Source organism: Oncorhynchus kisutch, linkage group LG27 (assembly GCF_002021735.2).
Source record: "Oncorhynchus kisutch isolate 150728-3 linkage group LG27, Okis_V2, whole genome shotgun sequence".
NCBI lineage: Eukaryota > Metazoa > Chordata > Actinopteri > Salmoniformes > Salmonidae > Oncorhynchus > Oncorhynchus kisutch.
Genome location: NC_034200.2, coordinates 21,897,790 through 21,917,914, shown reverse-complemented (window position 1 = coordinate 21,917,914; position 20,125 = coordinate 21,897,790). Strand labels below are relative to the sequence as shown.

Genomic DNA, 20,125 nt, shown 5'->3' with positions numbered 1-20,125 from the left:
GACCATCCCTGTAAACCAAAAAACCTCTCTTCGTCAGACTCTGGAGAGCACAAGCCCCCGGTATACCACCACGTGCCTGTGTGGGGTTGCCCAGATGGTGGGGAGTCCTACCTGGCGCTGGCCCTGGAGGTGGCCCTGATGGGCATGGGGCAGCAGAGGGTGATGCCTGAAGGCCTCTATGCCCAGGACAAGGTGTGTCGGAACGAGGAGCAGATCGTGGCCAAGCTGCAGGAGATGGAGCTGGATGATCTGCTGGTCCAGACGCTGAGGAAACAGGCTATCCTCCTACTGGAAGGTATGAAGACTAGTTTCATTTTATTATTGTCCTCTGCTCATCTCATTTCATCCTCTATCCCCTTTCTGTTCAATTCAATCTCCCCCTCTCTTTGTCTCACTTATCCTCCCTCACTCTCCTGTTCTCTTCTTTCACCCTCCGTCTCCCTCTCTCTATCTGCCCTGCTTGCTGCCTCCCCTTCTCCCTTCCTCTTTTCCTCTCACCCTATCTCTTTAGCTCTCCCATCCCATCCCTCTCTCCCACCTCTCTCCCTTCCACAGATCCTGCCTCGCAACACTCGGCTGAAAATGGATCTCAACCCTGGCCTTTACCACGTCTATCCCCTTCCTTCCCTTTCCCCATGCTAGCTATGCTATAGCCCACCCCCATCTTGGGCTTTGGGGAACGTTAGCTGTGTAACCCTAGAGCAGACATCTGTCTCGCTGCTAGGGACGAGAGATTTGGTTAATGCCCAATGGGCAGTGAGTGTGTGGTTTCCGGTTTGCTCTCGCCCCCATCAGGTTGAGAGAGGTATATATTGCTGTTACTTTGAGGCATGGTTTGTTGAAACCGGTAGACTTTGACTGTTCACCAAGAAACAGAGCCAAATCAGAAAGGGAAGATTCCCTGTTCCGGTGTGTGTATGTAGCTGGACAATTCTGATGTATCGTGTCTGTCCGCCCGTCTCTGTTCAGGAGGTCCCTTCAGTGGCCTTGGTGATGTCATCCACAGGGAGAGTGTTCCCATGCACACCTTTGCCAAGTACCTGTTCTCAGCCTTGCTGCCCCACGACGCAGACCTGGCCTACAAACTAGCATTGAAGGCCATGAGGTGAGATCCCATAAAACCTTCTAGCATGTATTCCAAAAACAGAACATATGAATCCTGAAGGTTGAACGTACTGTAAGTTGTAAAATAATATTGAATTGAATATCATTTTACAACATTCAGGATTTGATCACATTTTATGATCAAAATAGTGTGATCCTCCTATCTTGCTGCAACAGTGTGTGTCTGAGAAAAGGCTCTATTTGTACCTTGTTTTGAAGGATGAATCCCTATGACTGCATAATCCCCATTTGCCTTGCAGAGTCATTATCCCACTGAGGCTCCTCAGGGTCCCGGCTAATACACAATCAATAACACGGCTCGGAGCTGCACACACACGGTGCATATGTAGACTTCGTGAGCAGAGAACTAATGCAGCTATACAGCCTTGAGATTGGATGAGCCAGCGTTAATCTGAGGATGATACCTATAATCATGCTGTAGACCAGGGATGGGCAACTGTGGCGGGGGTGGGGGCCACAACAAAACTGAAGTCATCGTGGGGTGGGGGGTGCAGTGCCTCGTGGGTCTGCGTACCCACATACATACACACACGTGCAGTCAGAGCCAGCCCTAGCCTTTTGGGGGGCATAAATTGAAATGTTGATAGCTGGCTAGACTCATTTATTCAATAATAACAAAAAAAATGCAATCTGGGCTAATTAATGACTGTCAGTGACTGAGATAGAGAAAAACTGCTGATGCACAATCAAATTGTGTATTCTACTATTCTAACTCAGCGGTAAGTTGAGACCCTGACTGAGTTCCTAAAAAAAACTCAGTCGGGGTTGATCCGTGGGCCTACGAAAGGGGGCCTCCAGTTGCCCATTTTGAATAGAATTTTTTTTCTTAGTAGTCATAATTCATCTAATCACTGTCTCTCTTCTCTGATTGTCTGTCTGTACCCTCTAGGCTCCCTGTGTTAGAGTCGATGGCGCCCTCGGGAGACTTGGGTCACCCCCACCATGGCATCAGCATCGTGCCCAGCCGATATCCCCGCTGGTTCACCCTGGGCCACCTGGAGTCTCAGCAGTGTGAACTGGCCTCTACCATGCTCACCGCAGCCAAAGGTCAGCTCTACTTACATAAACACAGACACACCCCATCAGCCGAAACGCACAACCACACCACTATCAGAGAAACGCCCCTATGCCCTTCTCCACCACTACAGAACACCACATACAAACTGTTGGATGAGAAATGTTTTTGGACCTAATGTTGTGTTGTTTGTACCTCCAGGAGATATGTTGAGATTGCGGACGGTGCTGGAGGCCATCCAGAAGAACATCCACTCCTCCTCCCTCATCTTCAAACTGGCCCAGGATGCCTTCAAGATCGCCACTCCGGCTGACAACCCCCCAGACATCACCCTGCTCAATGTAGCTCTGGAGCTGGGCTTGCAGGTACTGAGGGATAGCTAGTAGGGTCTGGGGTGTGGGGCGTGGGGGGTGTGTGCATGTGCGCAGGGATGTCTTGGATGAAATGTGCTGGTGGGTACGTGTTGAATTGCTGTGCGGTCTGCCTTTTCTAACATGCCTCACATGCCTCAATGTGTGTCTCTCTCTCTCTGCAGGTGATGAGAATGACCCTCTCCACTCTGAACTGGAGACGCAGGGAGATGGTGCGCTGGCTGGTCACCTGTGCTACAGAGGTGGGTCTGCGAGCGCTGGTGAGCATCCTCCAGAGCTGGTACACCCTGTTCACTCCCACCGAGGCCACCAGCATCGTAGCAGCCACCGTCATGTCCCACAACACCATCCTGCGCCTCAGCCTAGACTACCCCCAGAGAGAGGAGCTGGCAAGCTGCGCCCGGACCCTGGCCCTGCAGTGTTCCATGAAGGACCCCCAGAACTGTGCCCTCTCGGCCCTCACGCTCTGCGAGAAGGACCACATCGCCTTCGAGACGGCCTACCAGATCGTCATCGACGCCGCCTCCACAGGCATGACGTACTCTCAGCTGTTCACCATCGCCCGCTACATGGAGCACCGCGGCTACCCACTCCGAGCCTTCAAGCTGGCCTCGCTGGCCATGACCCACCTCAACCTGGCTTACAACCAGGACACCCACCCGGCCATCAACGACGTGCTCTGGGCCTGCGCCCTGTCCCACTCGCTGGGCAAGAACGAGCTGGCTGCCATCATCCCCCTGGTGGTGAAGAGCGTGCACTGCGCCACCGTGCTCTCTGACATCCTGCGTCGCTGCACCATGACGGCCCCGGGCCTGGCCGGTATCCCCGGGCGACGAAACTCTGGGAAGCTCATGTCCACGGACAAGGCTCCGCTCCGGCAGCTGCTGGACGCCACTATCAGCGCCTACATCAACACAACCCACTCCCGGCTCACTCACATCAGCCCCAGACACTACGGAGAGTTCATAGAGTTCCTCAGTAAGGCCAGAGAGACCTTCCTACTGGCCCAGGACGGACACATCCAGTTTGCCCAGTTTATAGACAACCTCAAACAGATCTACAAGGGCAAGAAGAAACTCATGATGTTGGTACGGGAACGCTTCGGCTGAACCCCAACAGGACGGGCAATATAGGATCTACTTTTAGTACTACTTACTCATTTATTTAAGTTTTCATACATTTTCTCTTTTTTTGTCATTCTTGTGGCAAATTCTGTATGTCTGTTTTTGTTTATGTCTTTTTATTTTCTCGTGAGCAGCAACCACTGTTTGTTTTAGTATGAAAAAGATTGTGATGATGATGATGATAAAATCGTTGAGGTGGCACATAATGAAAAACCAAATGATGTACGGGGTGTTTTGAGCCAGGGAATGTCTGCTGTCTGCTGTGGGGAGTTACTAGTGGAGTTTGAAGGAGAGAGAAATTGTCATTCCAAAAACCAGAGATGTGGACTTGAGTCACGTGACTTGGGACTGTTGTACTACTCTAGTTACACATTTTGCGACTTGAGACTTGACAAAAAGAAAAAATACTTGCCACTCGACTTCGACTGGAACGTCTATGACTCGTGACTGAACTTGGACTTCAACTGTATGACTCGAGAGACTAGATTTGTCATCTCACCCACTATGCTAGGCTCTCTGTCCTTTATATCGGAGTGCTGCAGGTTCTGTGTCTTGACCAATCAGATTCACGGAAATCACAGGTTTGCGCAGGCCGGGCACAAAGCACTTCCTCTAACAAAGCTCGCGCCGCTCCGCTGTCCTCCGATTATTTATTTAGCAAACGTGACAACGCATCACTCCTGACATACACAAGCAGGAACTCCTCACAGAAATGTTGCTGCAGCCTACACCTAAACTGTATGGGATGAAAATGAGCCTGATCAACTAGGCTACTGATAACAAGCGCAGCTGCATAGGCTACAGCCAATGCGCCCTGTACCCCTTTGCCCTCTGGGTAAACAAAGTGGTTAAGTTATGTAGCCTATGTATAGCCTGCTTATTTCTGTTAAAAGAAAATGTGAATGTGATCAAATTTGGTTTAGGCTATATTCAAACTTGGGCTGGCTGGCTGGGCTACCTTGACCTTTTCAATCCAAAATGATTACCTGAAATGAATCAAACAACACAATACCGATTACATAAATATACTGCGTGAGTTACTTTTTAATTACAGTTGCTTAGGCCTATACAATGCAAACCTGCATAAAGCAAGCTCAGCCCTGTGAGTTCTAGTGTCCAATTGCAGTGGTTGTGTCTGTGTAAAGGAACGTTGTCAAATCGAATGAATATTAACAAGTACAAGGTTGCTGCAGTTTGACAGGGTTTTCATCCTCCCTAGGGCCAGGTGTTTTTCCAGAAATGTTAAAACCGTGTGGCCTGTTTTAGAGGTAGCCTAGTGGTTAAGCGCGTTGGGCCATAAACTGAAAGGTCATTGGTTTGAATCTCTGAGCTGACTAGGTGAAAAATCTGTTGATGTGCCCTTCAACAAGGCACTTAACCCTAATTGCTCTGTATAAGATGGTCTGCTAAATGACAGAAATGGTCCCACTTCCATATGAATACCTTTTTATAACTACTAATGAATCACTTTCAGCCACTGTCAGGGTCCTGATTTATACCTGGTTAGATGACCAGATTAGGAAAAGCTCCAAGCCCCAGGGAAAATAATCTGCCCCACCACTCTGGGACCTGTGGTGCGCCTCTGCATCAGGGCCTCATAGGTCACAAACGTCATTGCATGTGGGTCCAAACTCACTGATGCAGTTGCAATGAAATTGGGATAAACCACTTAATAATTGATTAAAAGACTCAAAACCCCAAATTTAGGGACCTGAGCTGTGGAACTTGTCCATTATTATTTGTGACTTGACACTAAGGTTAAGACTTGAGCCTTGCTTAGGACTTGTGACTTGGTCCCATCTCTGCCAGAAACACTGAAGCACATAGTGTTAACTTACTGTCATACCTCGATCGTATTCCAAGGACCAGCTTTAAACTTTCCCTGTTAAAAGGCCTCGTTTCAAGGCACTATGTTTGGAGGAGGTGGAATGTGTATCCCATGGCCCAGTGCCCTAAGTCTAAATCTACCAGATTCATCAGGCACATACATAGTCCTCAGACTTGACCAAGCCTCTCACCCTCTCCCACATGTATTCTCCTTCCTTGGGTGTAGCCTGATCGATTTGTCTGGTATCTTGTATTATTTCTAGCGAAGGTACCTTTCAAAAAGAGCGAAGCGTACAGAGAGAGAGAGAGAGAGCCGTGTTGCTTCAGATTGGTATTAGATCATGGCGAGATTGATTGACTGGCCTTGTTGCCTGAGAACGATACTGCCACTGTGGATCTTAGACTGTGAGGTGGAGTGCCTGGTGTTGTCGGGATTTGGGGTTGTATCATACATGTTGAAATACCATTGCTGAAAAACATCTTGTATCTTTCATAGCAAAGCGTGTATGAACGCGTACTTTTAAACAACATGCGTTGGTGTAGACAGTTGATGTTTAGTATTCCACATACAACCTTAACTGTACGTATCAACCTCTCAGACCCTGTGGGAAAGTGTTTTTGATATGGCAGTGACCGCTTGACATTTAGCAGTAGTACTATTGTTATACAAGCAATTGACACATTTCATGTACTCAACACCATTCTGTCTGCTTGAGCAATTATTTATCGATCATTAAAATAATCTGTGTGTGAATGAATACTATTAATACAGACATAGACAGCATATAATTATATTTAATATACAAAAATAGGAATATTAGACAGAAGACACATTTTGAGACTATGAAAACCGTTCCATGTCAGCTTCCACATTCCATTGTTGCCACCTCTACCAAGCTCGGCAGGTGGTCTGGGGCCGCAGATGTCTGTCTGGAGCTGGGGTTGGAAGTAATATGGTCAAGAAAGGATGACGAAAAACAAAATGAAAGAGACGAGATGCTAAACTCAGTTCTCAGGGAATCACTTCAAGAAACAAAAACAAAAAAGTAGTAGCATAAGCATTTAAGATATTGTAAATATAAAAGTGTCAATTCAGAAAATTGTAAAGTTATAATTATTTATGATAACTGTATGTTTTAGTTTTTTGGGATACTTGAATTTGTTGTGGGCTGGGAATGTGATGACAGTAAGAGTAAAAGACTTCAAGACATTTCTCAGGTGCTCCTGTGTACATTTTTCACAATTGTTGTTTCACTGTTTTATTTGTATGTTTGGTAGAGTTTTTGCAACGTGTTTTCTAAGAGGAAGCACGTCATTTCTACATTTGGGGAAAAAAGAAGGCATACCATTGTGTACAGAAAGCAACCTGACTATGCAGAAACCACTTGATGGTTTGGTCCCCTTCTCCGGAGTCACCCAGACAAATGTCTGAGGGGGGCTAGCCACTATCCTAGAGGGGACAGACAAGGCACGACACGGCATGTTTGTATTTGTACCGAGCCTGCACATGCTGCAATTTGGGACAGACTTTGCCTTTGACCGATCAATGTACGATGACTTTCTTTGGACTTAAGCCTTTAGTGTCTTCTCAAAATACCTGTGTCAGGGCCTGACATGGCAATGAGAGTTTAGGGAGAACAACAGTCCAAAAGAAATGAAAATAAAAACCCTGCATGCCAAGGAAGGAACTGGCAGATAATATGAATGGGTGTCTGTGTGCCCCCCCCCCCCAAAACATCCTCTCTTATATTTCTTCATGATTTTAAGCCTATTCAGTTCAATTTACCTGAACGGCCACGGCCATGCTCTGAACCATTCTCTACAACCCTTATTGAGCAGTTGAGTTATTCTGCTCCATCCTTGCTTCCATTTCTGGTCTTAATTCCTTTTTAAAATATATTTTTCTCTCGCTTTTGCTGCATCCTCTGTTTTTTCATTCACTAGCTACCGCACTACTTGAACCTGAGAGGACAGGAGAGGACAAAACAAGCATTTGTTTTTCAAATGTGATGGAGATGCTTGCATTTTTACAGACTATTGCAGGTTAATGTAAAGCTGCCTGTTTATATACACACTTCAAACAACAAGCATTTTCCTATCGCTGAAGTAGTTGGTCCTACGGCATTGCAAAAAAAAAATAAGGAAAAAAATGGAGAAAACTCCTCTGGCTTAATTTCTTTCTTTCCCATACTCGTTGTCTATGTGTTAACTGTACCAGTGTTTTCACCTGTCCCTAGAATTTAGAAGGAAATAATAATCGCTGGTAGAGCTTGTTCGCTAGTTCATCTACTGTTTGATTTTGATTTAAGGGAAAGTGTTTGTTGCCTCTTTGTGCTACTGATTTATATAAAAGGTATCCAGTATTTGTTGCCACAAAAGTATAGTTCATCAACACTTTTTGTTTGTGCAACCTTTTGAGCAAATGTCTTTCAAACAAAAATGTATGACTATTTATGTAACGCTACTACCATTTTATATCATTTGTGTTGGAATCTCAGTGCTTTTCTATGAATAAAGTGTGAAACACGTATATTGACTCCTGCTGCTCTCTGAGAACTGTCTTCTCTTAGATGTTGCTCAATTAGTATATCAATAATACAGAAGAAGGGATCACTTCAGGTAGGTTATCCAATTAGTAATGCCACACATGTAGTTTACCAGACTTCACAACAACACTGTTCTGAGAAGGGATCAGATACAATTATCACTGTTTATGTGTAGCTCTGATTTCTCCTCTAAGACACTTTCTCAGCTCATTGCAATTCTCAATCGTTAGGGAATTCACAGAGCTAAACCTGTGAATCAGGTCATAAAGAATCCTAAGTGTGCATGTGAGAGACAGGCAGCACATCTCCAGCCCAGATTGATTGCCTCCGTAAATGAGCTTATTAATTATCACAGCAGACGGCTCACCACTGTCTGATTCACATTCTATTCTCAATATAACACCCCAACACTACCACAATCTGTTCAATTACTGCACCTCACGCCCCCCCTCCTACATATGGAATAGGACTGACTGAATTCCATAAATCCCTTTTAGGTTGATCCGGACTGATATTGAACGTGATGACTGACTGGTTCGTATAGCTCTACTGTTAACCTAACAATCTATTCTAGAGGATTGTGTTTTTTTCTCCTCTGGCTTTCTGCTGCTGTAGGAGCCAATCTGTTACACTGCAAACACCATGAAGACCAAACTACACAGCTTCTCCCCTGCATTATCCAGGGGGCAGTGCTTCACAGATGGGCTCCGTCGTTGTGTTTTGGACAGGGAGCACAGAGCGGGTTCACTCTTGAGAGAAGCAACCAGAGAGCGAGAGGAAGAGAGCGGCTGCCTTGCCTGGCAGGCCAGCACAGCAGAGTGGATGAAATGTGGAGCGGATGGGCCTGGCTCCATTGGGGAGTATTTGTGTTCCTGTAGAGGGGGCTGATTTAGCTGAAGTGGCATGTATGGAAGAGACAGATGAGTAATTGGCTTCCCCACCTTGCTGTGTGGTTACTGCTGAGGCTGTCAGCTGGGGGAGAGAGAGAGCAGGCATTGAGGTGAGACGAACACTGGACTGCACAGACAGAGCACCAGATTGCTTATGTGGTCCTGAAGGCAGGTGCTTCGTTCGAACAATAGGGCTGAGCTGTATGTTCATTAGTAGACAATTGGTCGACCCCAGCAAGGACCGACAGGGTGAGGAAATTGCCCCGATGGTCAAGTCCACCTCCAAATATGCACAAACTCATGCCCTGAGAGCACTGTGTACCAACTGGTTGGCAGTTGTCTGTTAAAAAGTTATCTCTCTGCACCTTGGATGGCAGGTTGTGCTGTCAGCGTTATCAGACATCTCGTTCTTCAGGGAGCTGATTTGGAGAGCTTTGTTCTGCCACTCTGACTTCCCAGAATCCCTCAGTCATTTGGGTGTGTGAGGAGCTGGGCAGGGAGGATTAGTGGGGTGAGGAAAGGTTTGGGGGGAGTTTGGGGGAGAGCTAACAGAAAGGGGGGAGGAACTGCAATAGCCCTGTGATTCCATCCATTCCAAACTATTCTTTGCATCATTTTGGATTGGATTGAATTCTATAATGAGAAATGCCGGGGTGTGGGGGGAGATCCCTGTGGTCTCAGCTGTGGAAAGGGAATGAGGGTTACCTAGTCAGTTGTTCAACTGAATTCATTCAACTGAAATGTGTCTTCCGAACAATAGAGATGATGGTGATGGATGAGTCAAGGCTGGAGCACAGGGAGTTAGGCTCCCTCTGATAGTGGAGATGGATTACACAGACACATCTACCTCCATGTACTGATAATGTGACTGGAGCAAACAGCACATATACACTCTGACCTATTTCGGGCTTTCTGGTCTCTAAAGCTAGGGTGACTGACTGACAAGCATATTTTTTTCATCACCCACTTTGTGTAACGGCACGATTCAAACAGTGTGGATCTATTCAAATCGGATTGTATTTGTCATTGAATACAACAGGTGTAGACTTTACTTACGAGCCCTTTCCCAACTATGCAGAGTTAAAAAGTAAGAAAAATAGAAATAAAAAAGGAAATAGTGACACAATAAAAACAATAACGAGGCTGTTTACAAGGAGTACCAGTAAGGAGTCAATGTGCAGGGGTACGAGGTAGTCGAGGTAATATGTACATGTGGGTAGGGGTAAAAGTGACGAGGCAATGAGGATATATAATAAACAGACTAACAGCAGCATATGTGAAGAGTGAAAGTGTGTGTGTCTGGCATCAATATGCATGTGTGTGTTTTGTGTGTGTGTGACCGTAGTGTGTGTTGGAGTATCAGTCCAGTGAGTGTGTATAGAGTGGGTGCAACAACAACAAAAGGGTGTCAATGTAAATAGTCCGGGTGGCCATTTGATGAACTGTTCAGCATTCTTATGACTTGGGCGTAGAAGCTGTTCAGGACCCTTTTGGTCCCAGACTTGGCGCTCCGGTACAGCTTGCGGTAGCAGAGAGAACAGTCTATGACTTGGGTGGCTGAAGTCTTTGACAATTTTTGGGGGCTTCCTCTGACACTGCTTGGTATATTACGCATTAGTCTACCGTTTACAAGGCACAGTGACCTTGACACAATGAACTATACATGTCAGTGGCTTTTCAAAAGCACTGGTCCCAAGATGGAATCCACAGGGCAGTGTCACCATCACATTGCATTGCCACGAAATATTGTCACTTTTTCTACAGCGGCTACAGTAACATTGGTGCCAGCCTGCGACTCCTCACCTATATACAGTCAGAAGACTGGTTTGAGTTTCTCCATTGCCTTATGTTAATATTTCAAATCAATCACAAAGGCAGCCCATACCCTCCCATCTGATAAAGATCTGATAGTACCAGTCCCTGACAAATGATGTAAAGCCTGCTGTCTCCAGGAGAAGATTGGATTTTCAGGTCTGCTGATTTGCTGCGAGATTGAGCCTGAGTCCCCCCACCTCAATCCATCCCCCTGGTCCTCTTCGTAAGGAGACCTTGGGGGATTGAGCTTTTTTTTGAGCACAAGATTCATTGTTGCAATTAAAAATAATGCCTGAAAACCGTATGAGGTAACACACACACACACACACACACACAAACATATACACACCTTTATACAAAAACATACAAAACATATACACACTTCAAGAAGAAACAGGAAACCATAGCCTTGCAATTTGTCCTTAAACAACGAAGCGTTGAGTGACAGCATCTCGAGTCCTATGGCCTTAATATATATTTTATTTGTCTTTACTTTCCCAGCGGTTTATAGGCAACAGCCCCTCACAACACAATCAAGGTCAGTCTAATCCTGCATTGTGACAACAACGTGTCATCTGTGTCCAAATGAAAAGGAGAGCACCGCCGCCACGACAGCTGCTGAGTGTCGTCCATCCAACCAGGAACCTCCTGAACTGCTTCCCCAAGCCATGTTTCACACAAGTTTCCTCTAGGTTCAGATGGAGGATCAGCTTCCCCTCTCCCAATCCTGACCTTAACCATACGTAGGGAAAATGCTAAATTCAACCTACCGCAGAGGAGCATACGTAAAAGGAGAAAAACTGTCCAATACTCAAAACATCACGTGATGAAATGTTTTTGTGGAATCCTATTCCCACCATTCCAACAACAAAAACAAATGGATTTGTACGGATCTACTTCTCTCTACTACTTAGCTGCCTTTCATAGAAAAACACCCATGGGGATTAACTACTTTTATGCCTTGTGTAAAATGCAGTCTGTAATGATAATCACTTCCCTTTAAGCCAAAAGCAGTAATAAAATAGAGCCTTTTCCCAATTTCAAAAATGTGTTTGTTCAACGTGGAAACAAATTAAGTCCGGACAGATTAGTTCTGGCACTAAACTGGTTTGAACAAAATCATGTACAGTATGCCAGCCACACCCGACCCCCACTCCCTCGCTACATCTCATTTGTAATTGAAGGGTTTCCATAGTAATCGCAAGCACCAGTGGTATTGCCGTCGATGTGTAGATGGAAGATTGCTGGTTAGAGAAAACCTGGAGTGAACTGCAGAGCGCAGTTCTAGAGGGCACAATAAGATGAGCCAATAGTTCCCGATTAGGGTGTGTTAGAGGCAAAACACATCCAATAGAAATCCAATATAATTTATTTGATTAATTTGAAATACAGGTCCAATTAAAATATGTGTATTTTTATTTGACTGAATAAAAAACTAAGAGCAAAATATACACACTAATGCTTAGGCTTTAGTACATCAGTCACAGTCATAATTGCAGTACAACAGTCTAAACAACAACAGTTGGACTGAGGCTCTCACACAACCATTGAGGATAATCACATTGAATCTCCTTCACTACTGTTGTTTTGATAAGGTTTCTTCAATTTTAGGTGCACTACATCTGAATAAAACAGATCAGTGGTACACATGAATAATATGAAATATTACAAGGTCTTGCACTGTGGCAATGTGTTTTGTTTGTTTTAGGATTATCTATAGAACATCATGAAGTATTCTCTTCAGAAAGAGAAAAACATCCAGAATTGGACAAGATCTGTCTTGATCTGTCCTGGGATTCCATACTTGATAAGACCTGGTGGTTTATCGTATTACTGTGAATACATGATATAGTCTCTACAATCCAAGCCAATGTTGCTTTGGTTTTTGGTTGCTGCTTCACTGCTAGTTTGATGATTGCGGTCAATGTTGACAGGTGACGGGGGTGTTACTTGAGGTTGAGGAGGTGGCGAGAGTGAGCGTGGACAGCTTCTACGAAGGCACCCACATTCTCCGGGTCCATGTCAGGGTACAGCCCGTGGCCCAGGTTGGCAATGTACCCTCTGGTGCCAAAGCCTTCCAGCATCTTTTTCACTATCTCATATATACGCTCCTGCATAGGTAGAGATCGACAGAGACAAATAAGCATCACTTTTGAAAGTATGGTGCCTTCGGAAAGTATTCAGACCCCTTGACTTTTTACACATTTTGTTACGTTACAGCCTTATTCTAAAATTGATTAAATAGATGTTATCCCTCATTAATCAACACACAATACCCCATAATGATAAGACAAAAACATGTTCAGACATTTTTGCTAATTTATAAACAAAAGAACCCTGAAATAACATATTTTGATAGGTATTCAGAGTCTTTACTCAGTACTTTGTTGAAGCACCTTTGGCATCAATAACAGCATGGAGTCTTCTTGAGTATGACGCTACAAGCTTGGCACACCTGTATTTGGGGAGTATCTCTCATTCTTCTCTGCAGATCCGCTCAAGCTCTGTCAGGTTGGATGTGGAGCGTTGCTGCACAGCTATTTACAGGTCTCTCCAGAGATGTTCGATCGGGTTCAAGTCCTGGCACTGGCTGGGCCACTCATGTGTTGTCTTGGCTGTGTGCTTAGGGTCGTTGTCCTGTTGGAAGGTGAACCTTCAACCCAGTCGGAGGTCCTAAGCACTCTGGAGCAGGTTTTCAAGGATCTCTCTGTACTTTGCTCCGCTCATCTCTGCCTCGATCCTGACTAGATTCCCAGTCCATGCCGCTGAAAAACATCCCCACAGCATGATGCTGCCACCACCATGCTTCACCGTAGGGATGCTGCCACCACCATGCTTCACCGTAGGGATGGTGCCAGGTTTCCTCGAGACGTCCCGCTTGGCATTCATGCCAAAGAGTTGAATCTTGGTTTCAACAGACCAGAGAATGTTGTTTCTCATGGTATGAGAGTCTTTAGGTGCCTTTTGGCAAACTCCAAGCGGGCTGTCATGTGCATTTTACAGAGGAGTGGCTTCCGTCTGGCCACTCTACCATAAAGGCCTGATTGGTGGAGTGCTGCAGAGATGGTTGTCCTTCATGAAGGTTCTCCCATCTCCACAGAGGAACTCTAGAGCTCTGTCAAAGTGACCATCAGGTTCTTGTTCACCTCCCTGATCAAGGCTCTTCTCCCCACGACTGTTCAGTTTGGCCGGGCGGCCAGCTCTTGGAATTGTGTTGGTGGTACCAAACTTCTTCCATTTAAGAATGATGGAGGCCACTGTGTTCTTGGGGACCTTCAATGCTGTGGACATTTTTTGGTACTCTTCCCCAGATCTGTGCCTTGTCACAATCTTGTCTCGGAGCTCGACGGACAATTCCTTCAACCTCATGGCTTGGTTTTTGCGCTGATATGCACTGTCAACTGTGGGACCTTATATAGACAGGTGTGTGCCTTTCCAAATCATGTCCAATCAATTTAATTGACCACAGGTAGACTCCAATCAAGTTGTAGAAACATCTCAAGGATGATCAATGGAAACAGGATGCATCTGAGCTCAATTTCAAGTCTCATAGCAAAGGGTCTGAATACTTATGTCAATAAGGTATCTGATTTGTATTTCTAATACATTTGCAAACATTTCTAAAAGCCGATTTTCGCTTTGTCATTATGGGGTACTGTGTGTAGATTGCTAAGGAAATTGTTTTATTTAATCCAATTTAGTCCAATTTAGAATAAGTCGTGTGTAAGTTATAGCAGAAAGTGCCTGGCACAACAACAACAGTTGCTGGTTAATGTGCTTTTACTGTACAGTACCTTTGTACTGAAACATTTCGCCAATATATATTTCTTGGATCGCAAAAAAAAACTTACTTTAGGGGCATATAGCGCACAGGGGTCCATGTTCCCCTGGAGGCTAACCTTTCCTCCAGTTCGCTCCCTGAAACCACAGAGACAAGGGCTTTATTCCCAAAGGTGTATTAACCTGGAGTTCAATCAACAGTGGACCGAACCACCTGTTTTTATTGTTGACAAGATAAATATAACCTTTCACAAAATAGTGTGAATCCAATCCAATTTCAACATATGACACAATACCTTCAGCAAATGTTGGCTCGGTCACTGACTGTCTAGGGAAATGGCTCGTGATCTGATTTCTGTGAAAAGGGTTAATGTTCGTTACCGCGCTGAGCGAGGGTCAATGGTCCAATCCAAACCAACAACCTCATAGTGGGACTGAGAGAGGTCCTCCAGACCATAGTGGCCGTCCTTGGCAAACACAATCTGTGACAGAACATAAAGGACATGAGGGAGATACAGTCCAGGGAACTTTAAAGACACACTGCAGTGAAAAACTAATTACAAAACAATTGTTAAATATTGACCGATGTCAACATTGGAGACCGATGACACGCCATACAATGATTCAAGGCATAAAAAAAACCTCAAATGTATTTCTGACTACTCCAGATGACAAGTCTGTAGAGGAAAATATTTGATAGTATAGTGCCATCTACTGGTGAAAAATATCACAATACACTGGCCACATGTTATCACACCACAAGACAAGTAAGCTTTTTTTAAGCATAATGATGAACAAAAGCTTGTCTTGAAAATCTAGTGACATGAAATCCACAAACAAAAGGATGAGGATGTCAGTGTTGTGTGAACATGAAGAAGGGACAGTCTGTGTGGGCTCACCATGGGGACATCCTGGCCTGACTCCTTCAGCTGGTCCTTGACCTTACGGGCGATGTCTCGGAGGTAGGGCAGTGAGAACTCCTGGAACTCTGCTGGGCCCAGACAGCCAGCATGGGACTCAAACACCTGCAAGGCCTGGGGAAACACAGGGAAGGCGGAACAGACTGGACAATAATGTGCCATGTATCTAGACAGGACGGTGTCTCCTGTATAATGTGTCTGTGATAGGGGCCCTAAAAGAAACCTACATGAATAAATCAACATTCTAGCAGTTCCTAGATATTGAGCTATCAGATCATTCATGCCATTCATGAACATCTTCTCCTTGTCCAATTAAGTGATGTAAATAAACTGATCTACCCTCTATTCACCTGACCATTTCCCCATGAGCAAGAACTCTGGGCTAGCAGTAAGATACAGCTGGAACACAATCTCCCATGGTGCCTTGCTTACCTGTGCTCCAGCAGCCACCTGTCCCAGCAGGTACTCCACTATGATGTCAGTCAGCATCTTTAACAGCTGGTGGCTGGCTTCAGGGTGACGGTACAGCCAGCGCTTAGCCTTGGATTGGGTTGTCGAGCCTCCCCCCTCAATCATATAGGCCATCAGGGTCCACTACAGGAGAAATAGATGATGATATGGGTCACTTTACTGAAGCCTCTAGTCTAAGAACAACAAGATATGACACAAGGCTGAAAAAAAGTGTATTTTGACTATTGAAGTAACCAATACAATCTGTATTGAAAAGTGTTCTCTCTCACCATGTGTGTGTGTGTGTGTGTGTGTGTGTGTGTGTGTGTGTGTGTGTGTGTGTGTGTGTGTGTGTGTGTTCCATCTCACCGGGGCACCAGTGAAGCCGATGAGAGGGACCTTGCCTTCCAGTTTGTGGCGCGTCAGTGTAATGGCCTTGAAGACGTAATCCAGCTCCTTGTTGACATCCACCTTGGACTGCAGGAGCAGCAGGTCCTCTGGCTCCTTTAAGGGCTCTGGGAAAGTAGGGCCCTTTCCTGCCACCATCTGGACATCCATACCCATGGCCTGGGAGCAGGTACACACACACACACACAGTCATTAACCGGTTAAAAGCATAACGTATACGGTCTCTGAGTTATGTGCTTTCTCCTATCAATATACTACACAAATAGAATACCTTCTTGCCAGCAGGTTCTCTCTTTCTTTAGTATGCAGAGAGGATTGATTGAACTAAAGGCAAAGAAAGATCTGCCTCAGACAGGACATATCTTACCTGTGGGATAACCAGGATGTCTGAGAAGATGATGGCAGCATCAAATGGGAAACGTCTCAATGGCTGTAAGGAGAAAAAATGAAGTGAGTGTTCTCCATCTATGCTAAGATGTTTAGTAGTAAAACACACTGGTTTAACACAGGCAATGATTACCTGGAGAGTGAGTTCACAGCAGGCTGAAGGTGATCGACATGTTGCAAAGAAGTCCTTTCCCGCTCTGGACTCACGGAACTCTACAAACAAATAGGTTAGCTTACATGTGAATACCAACAGACTAAGAGATGGATAGGTCCATTCAACAACAAAAACCTACTGATATTTGTAGTGTTAGTTCAATGTGTGTTTCTTAGGCCAGTGAAGTACATGAGTGTAATCTCGAAGATACGGCCCTAGGCAACAGTAGTGACGAGGATCTGGCTTCTATGACAAACCCTTTCGGCAACTTCAATAAAAAATATAAATAAATCAGGGGTGGGTCCACCTCAGACAGACGAATCACGAGGCAGACATGCCAGAATGTTGCAATTCGAATTCAAAGTGGTTTAAGTCAAGGTAGTTGATGCAAACTAACCTCTTGAGAAATGCAAAAACAACCTCTGATCTCCATCTCGCTAACTACAATTATGTATTTTATTGAAGCGGATAAAGACGGATTTGGTATTTTATTAGGATCCACATTAGCTTTTGCAAAAGCAGCAGCTACTCTTCCTGGGATCCACATAAAACATGACATAATACAGAACATTAAGACAAGAACAGAACTACATAACAAAAAAAATTAAAGGCACACGTAGCCTACATATCAATTCATGCACACAAACTATCTAGGTCAAATAGGGGAGAGGCATTGTGCCACGAGGTGTTGCTTTATGTGTTTTTTAAACCAGGTTTGCTGTTTATTTGAGCAATATGAGGTGGAACAGAGTTCCATGCAATAAGGGCCCTATATAATACTGTACGTTTTCTTTAATTTGTTCTGGATTTGGGGACTGTGAAAAGACACCTGATGGCATGTCTGGTGAGCCATTTGGGATTTTCAACACGTTTCTTATAAAAAGAAGAAGTGATGCAGTCAGTCAATCCTCAATTCTAAGCCAAGAGAAGCTGGCAGGCATAGTATTGATATCAGTCCTCTGATTACAATGAAGAGCAAGATGTGCCGCTCTGTTCTGGGCCAGATGCAGCTTAACTAGGTCTTTCCTTGCAGCACTGGACCACACAACTGGACAATAATCAAGATTAGACAAAACTAGAGCCTGCAGAACTTAGAGTGTGATGTCTTTATTACAGAGAGACCTCTTCCAATATTTCCAACCATTTCATCTATATATTTTGACCATGACAGTTTACAGTCTAAGGTAACACCAAGTAATTTAGTCTCCTCAACTTGTTCAACAGCCACACCATGCATTACCAGATTCAGCTGAGGTCTAGAATTTATGGAATGATTTGAACCAAATACAATGCTACTAGTTTTAGAGATGTTCAGGACCGGTTTATTACTGGCCACCCATTCCTAAACAGACTGAAACTCTTTGTTAAGGGTTTCAGTGACTTCATTATCTGTGGTTGTTGATGCATATATGGTTGAATCATCAGCATACATGGACACACATGATTTGTGACATGATTTGTGACATGCCAGTGGCAGGTCATTGGTAAACATAGAAAACTAGGCAGTGATGTAGTTCCTGTATGCCAAACTGACATTCTATTACGTACAGACTTGTTAAGCCAGAACATTTGAAAATTGTGGGAGGCAACCCGGGTGTCTAGAGAGACTAATGAGAGTGTGAGGCCCACCTGGTAGGTAACGTCCAGCCTGTCTCATACACCACACAGGCACATGAGGGGTTTCTTGGCCACGGCATGCAAGAAGGAATGCATCATTCTTCAGCTTGGGGAAGTCTTTAGGGCTAAAATTGAAATGAAATGTCAAAGATGAATGTTTTAGAAATGGATATAAACAAAAGCCATAACCCACATAATGACACATTAAGTTGGTAACATTCTTCCTAATTTTAACAATTAGTTCTTATCAGGGGTAGGGCTACTCCTCCCCTCCCACGGTATCATGTTGGGCACACTACAGTGTTCTGTACAGGAGCAGGTGATCACAGAAGATAAGTCCCTCTTTCTGTTATCAGCTGCACACAGTGGAACAACGGTTGAAAGAGATGCTGGTGAAATGATCGTGAGATCTTTCTCAAGCAACATCATGGTGCCAATCACATACATGCTTTATGTAGTAGCTTCCATTTATGAACCCTGACATAATCTTCATCACTTATCAATACTTTAATTTGACAGAAATGCCGCTGCTCGTGGTCATTGGTAGGTAACTAACTAGCTCATATCACACATCAAGCATGATATTCACGAACAACACAATACACGTGTCCTCATGGTAGATTGCATTTTTTGTAACGTTACGAACTAAATGGTTAGCTAGCTAGTCGGTTTAAAGTTAGCTACATAGACAGTAGTAGCTAGCGAGGTATACAGTCAGATAATATACATACAGTATTAAATCGTCCTTGTCCATGATGGGGCTGATGTTATAATGGAAGAATAAGTTCAGAGATGCTGTTCACTTGCCCTAGACGTCAGTGGCACACTGCTGCCTGGTTCTTTCTTGACTGTCATCCAGAATGTTGTACGAGCCCCCTACAGGGCGCGGCCAGCTTCAGAAAGTCATGTGACCGACCACTGACAGCTATACTTTTGGTACGTTCCATAGCAGGTAGTCGTCTCAACTCGCGTTCATATTTTGCGCAATGTCATCGGTCATCCTGGGGTGCGTTATATTCGATTAAACGTCTGCAATGTTGAGTGACGGATTGTTCTGAACGACACGTTACCCCAAAACGTTCTTCAACGTTCTTGAACAGACATTGAGGTACGTTTGCTGGGTGTGGCCGGGTGTGGTTTGAAGCAATGAGTGACATATTTAAAGGACAGCAGAGCGTTCCTCAGCCGGCGTTGTATCCCGAAAGTGTGAAGAAGTTGTAATTTGTTTGTCTGTTTGGTAATTATTTGGCATAACTGTACCTGGGTCGGGGCGACAGGTGGTTAGAGCGTTGGACTAGTAACCGAAAGGTTTCAAGATCGAATCCCTGAGCTGACAAGGTAAAAATGTGTCGTTCTGCCCCTGAACAAGGCAGTTACTTGCTCCTAGGCCGTCATTGAAAATAACAATTTGTTCTTAACTGATTTGCTTAGTTAAATAAAGGTTTTAAAAAAGGCAGATGGTAGCATTAGGGTTATTGATAATGATAAAACCAGTGACGATCAGCTATTTACATAAGTTGTAAATAGGAGTAACATAAGTAAGAGAAATCGCAATGACATGACAGAGAAATGAATACCAGGGGCGCAACTTTGGTTTGGGAACTTTTTTTTGTTTTCTTCAGTTGGATAAACACTCCAAACAGCCTACCCCCTCATGGTCCTAAAGCACACAGTTGCCCTATTTTTGTATCACATT

The 20,125-nt window shown here is 44.6% G+C and overlaps 2 protein-coding genes across 3 annotated transcripts in view; one reads left to right on the top strand and one right to left on the bottom strand.

The window, feature by feature from the left end:
* The window catches only part of LOC109871754 (zinc finger SWIM domain-containing protein 5-like), a 48,494-nt gene extending 40,502 nt beyond the window's left edge, over window positions 1–7,992 (top strand). For both annotated transcript variants that reach the window (XM_020462738.2, XM_020462737.2), the window contains exons 9-13: window positions 38–295; window positions 970–1,105; window positions 2,015–2,172; window positions 2,342–2,505; window positions 2,676–7,992. In XM_020462738.2, coding sequence (XP_020318327.2) covers window positions 38–295; window positions 970–1,105; window positions 2,015–2,172; window positions 2,342–2,505; window positions 2,676–3,620 — 1,661 coding nt within the window. In that variant the 3' untranslated portion in view covers window positions 3,621–7,992. The remainder of the gene's footprint in view (window positions 1–37; window positions 296–969; window positions 1,106–2,014; window positions 2,173–2,341; window positions 2,506–2,675) is intronic.
* Window positions 7,993–12,064: 4,072 nt separating this feature from the next.
* urod (uroporphyrinogen decarboxylase) lies at window positions 12,065–19,304 on the bottom strand. The gene is made up of 10 exons (XM_020462678.2): window positions 19,161–19,304; window positions 18,442–18,554; window positions 16,792–16,871; window positions 16,639–16,701; window positions 16,233–16,430; window positions 15,846–16,007; window positions 15,393–15,527; window positions 14,875–14,975; window positions 14,565–14,631; window positions 12,065–12,824 (listed from the first exon to the last, which is right to left on the bottom strand). The coding sequence occupies exons 1-10, from the start codon at window positions 19,181–19,183 to the stop codon at window positions 12,660–12,662; spliced, it is 1,107 nt and encodes a 368-aa protein (XP_020318267.1). The 5' UTR covers window positions 19,184–19,304; the 3' UTR covers window positions 12,065–12,659.
* Window positions 19,305–20,125: the final 821 nt, after the last annotated feature.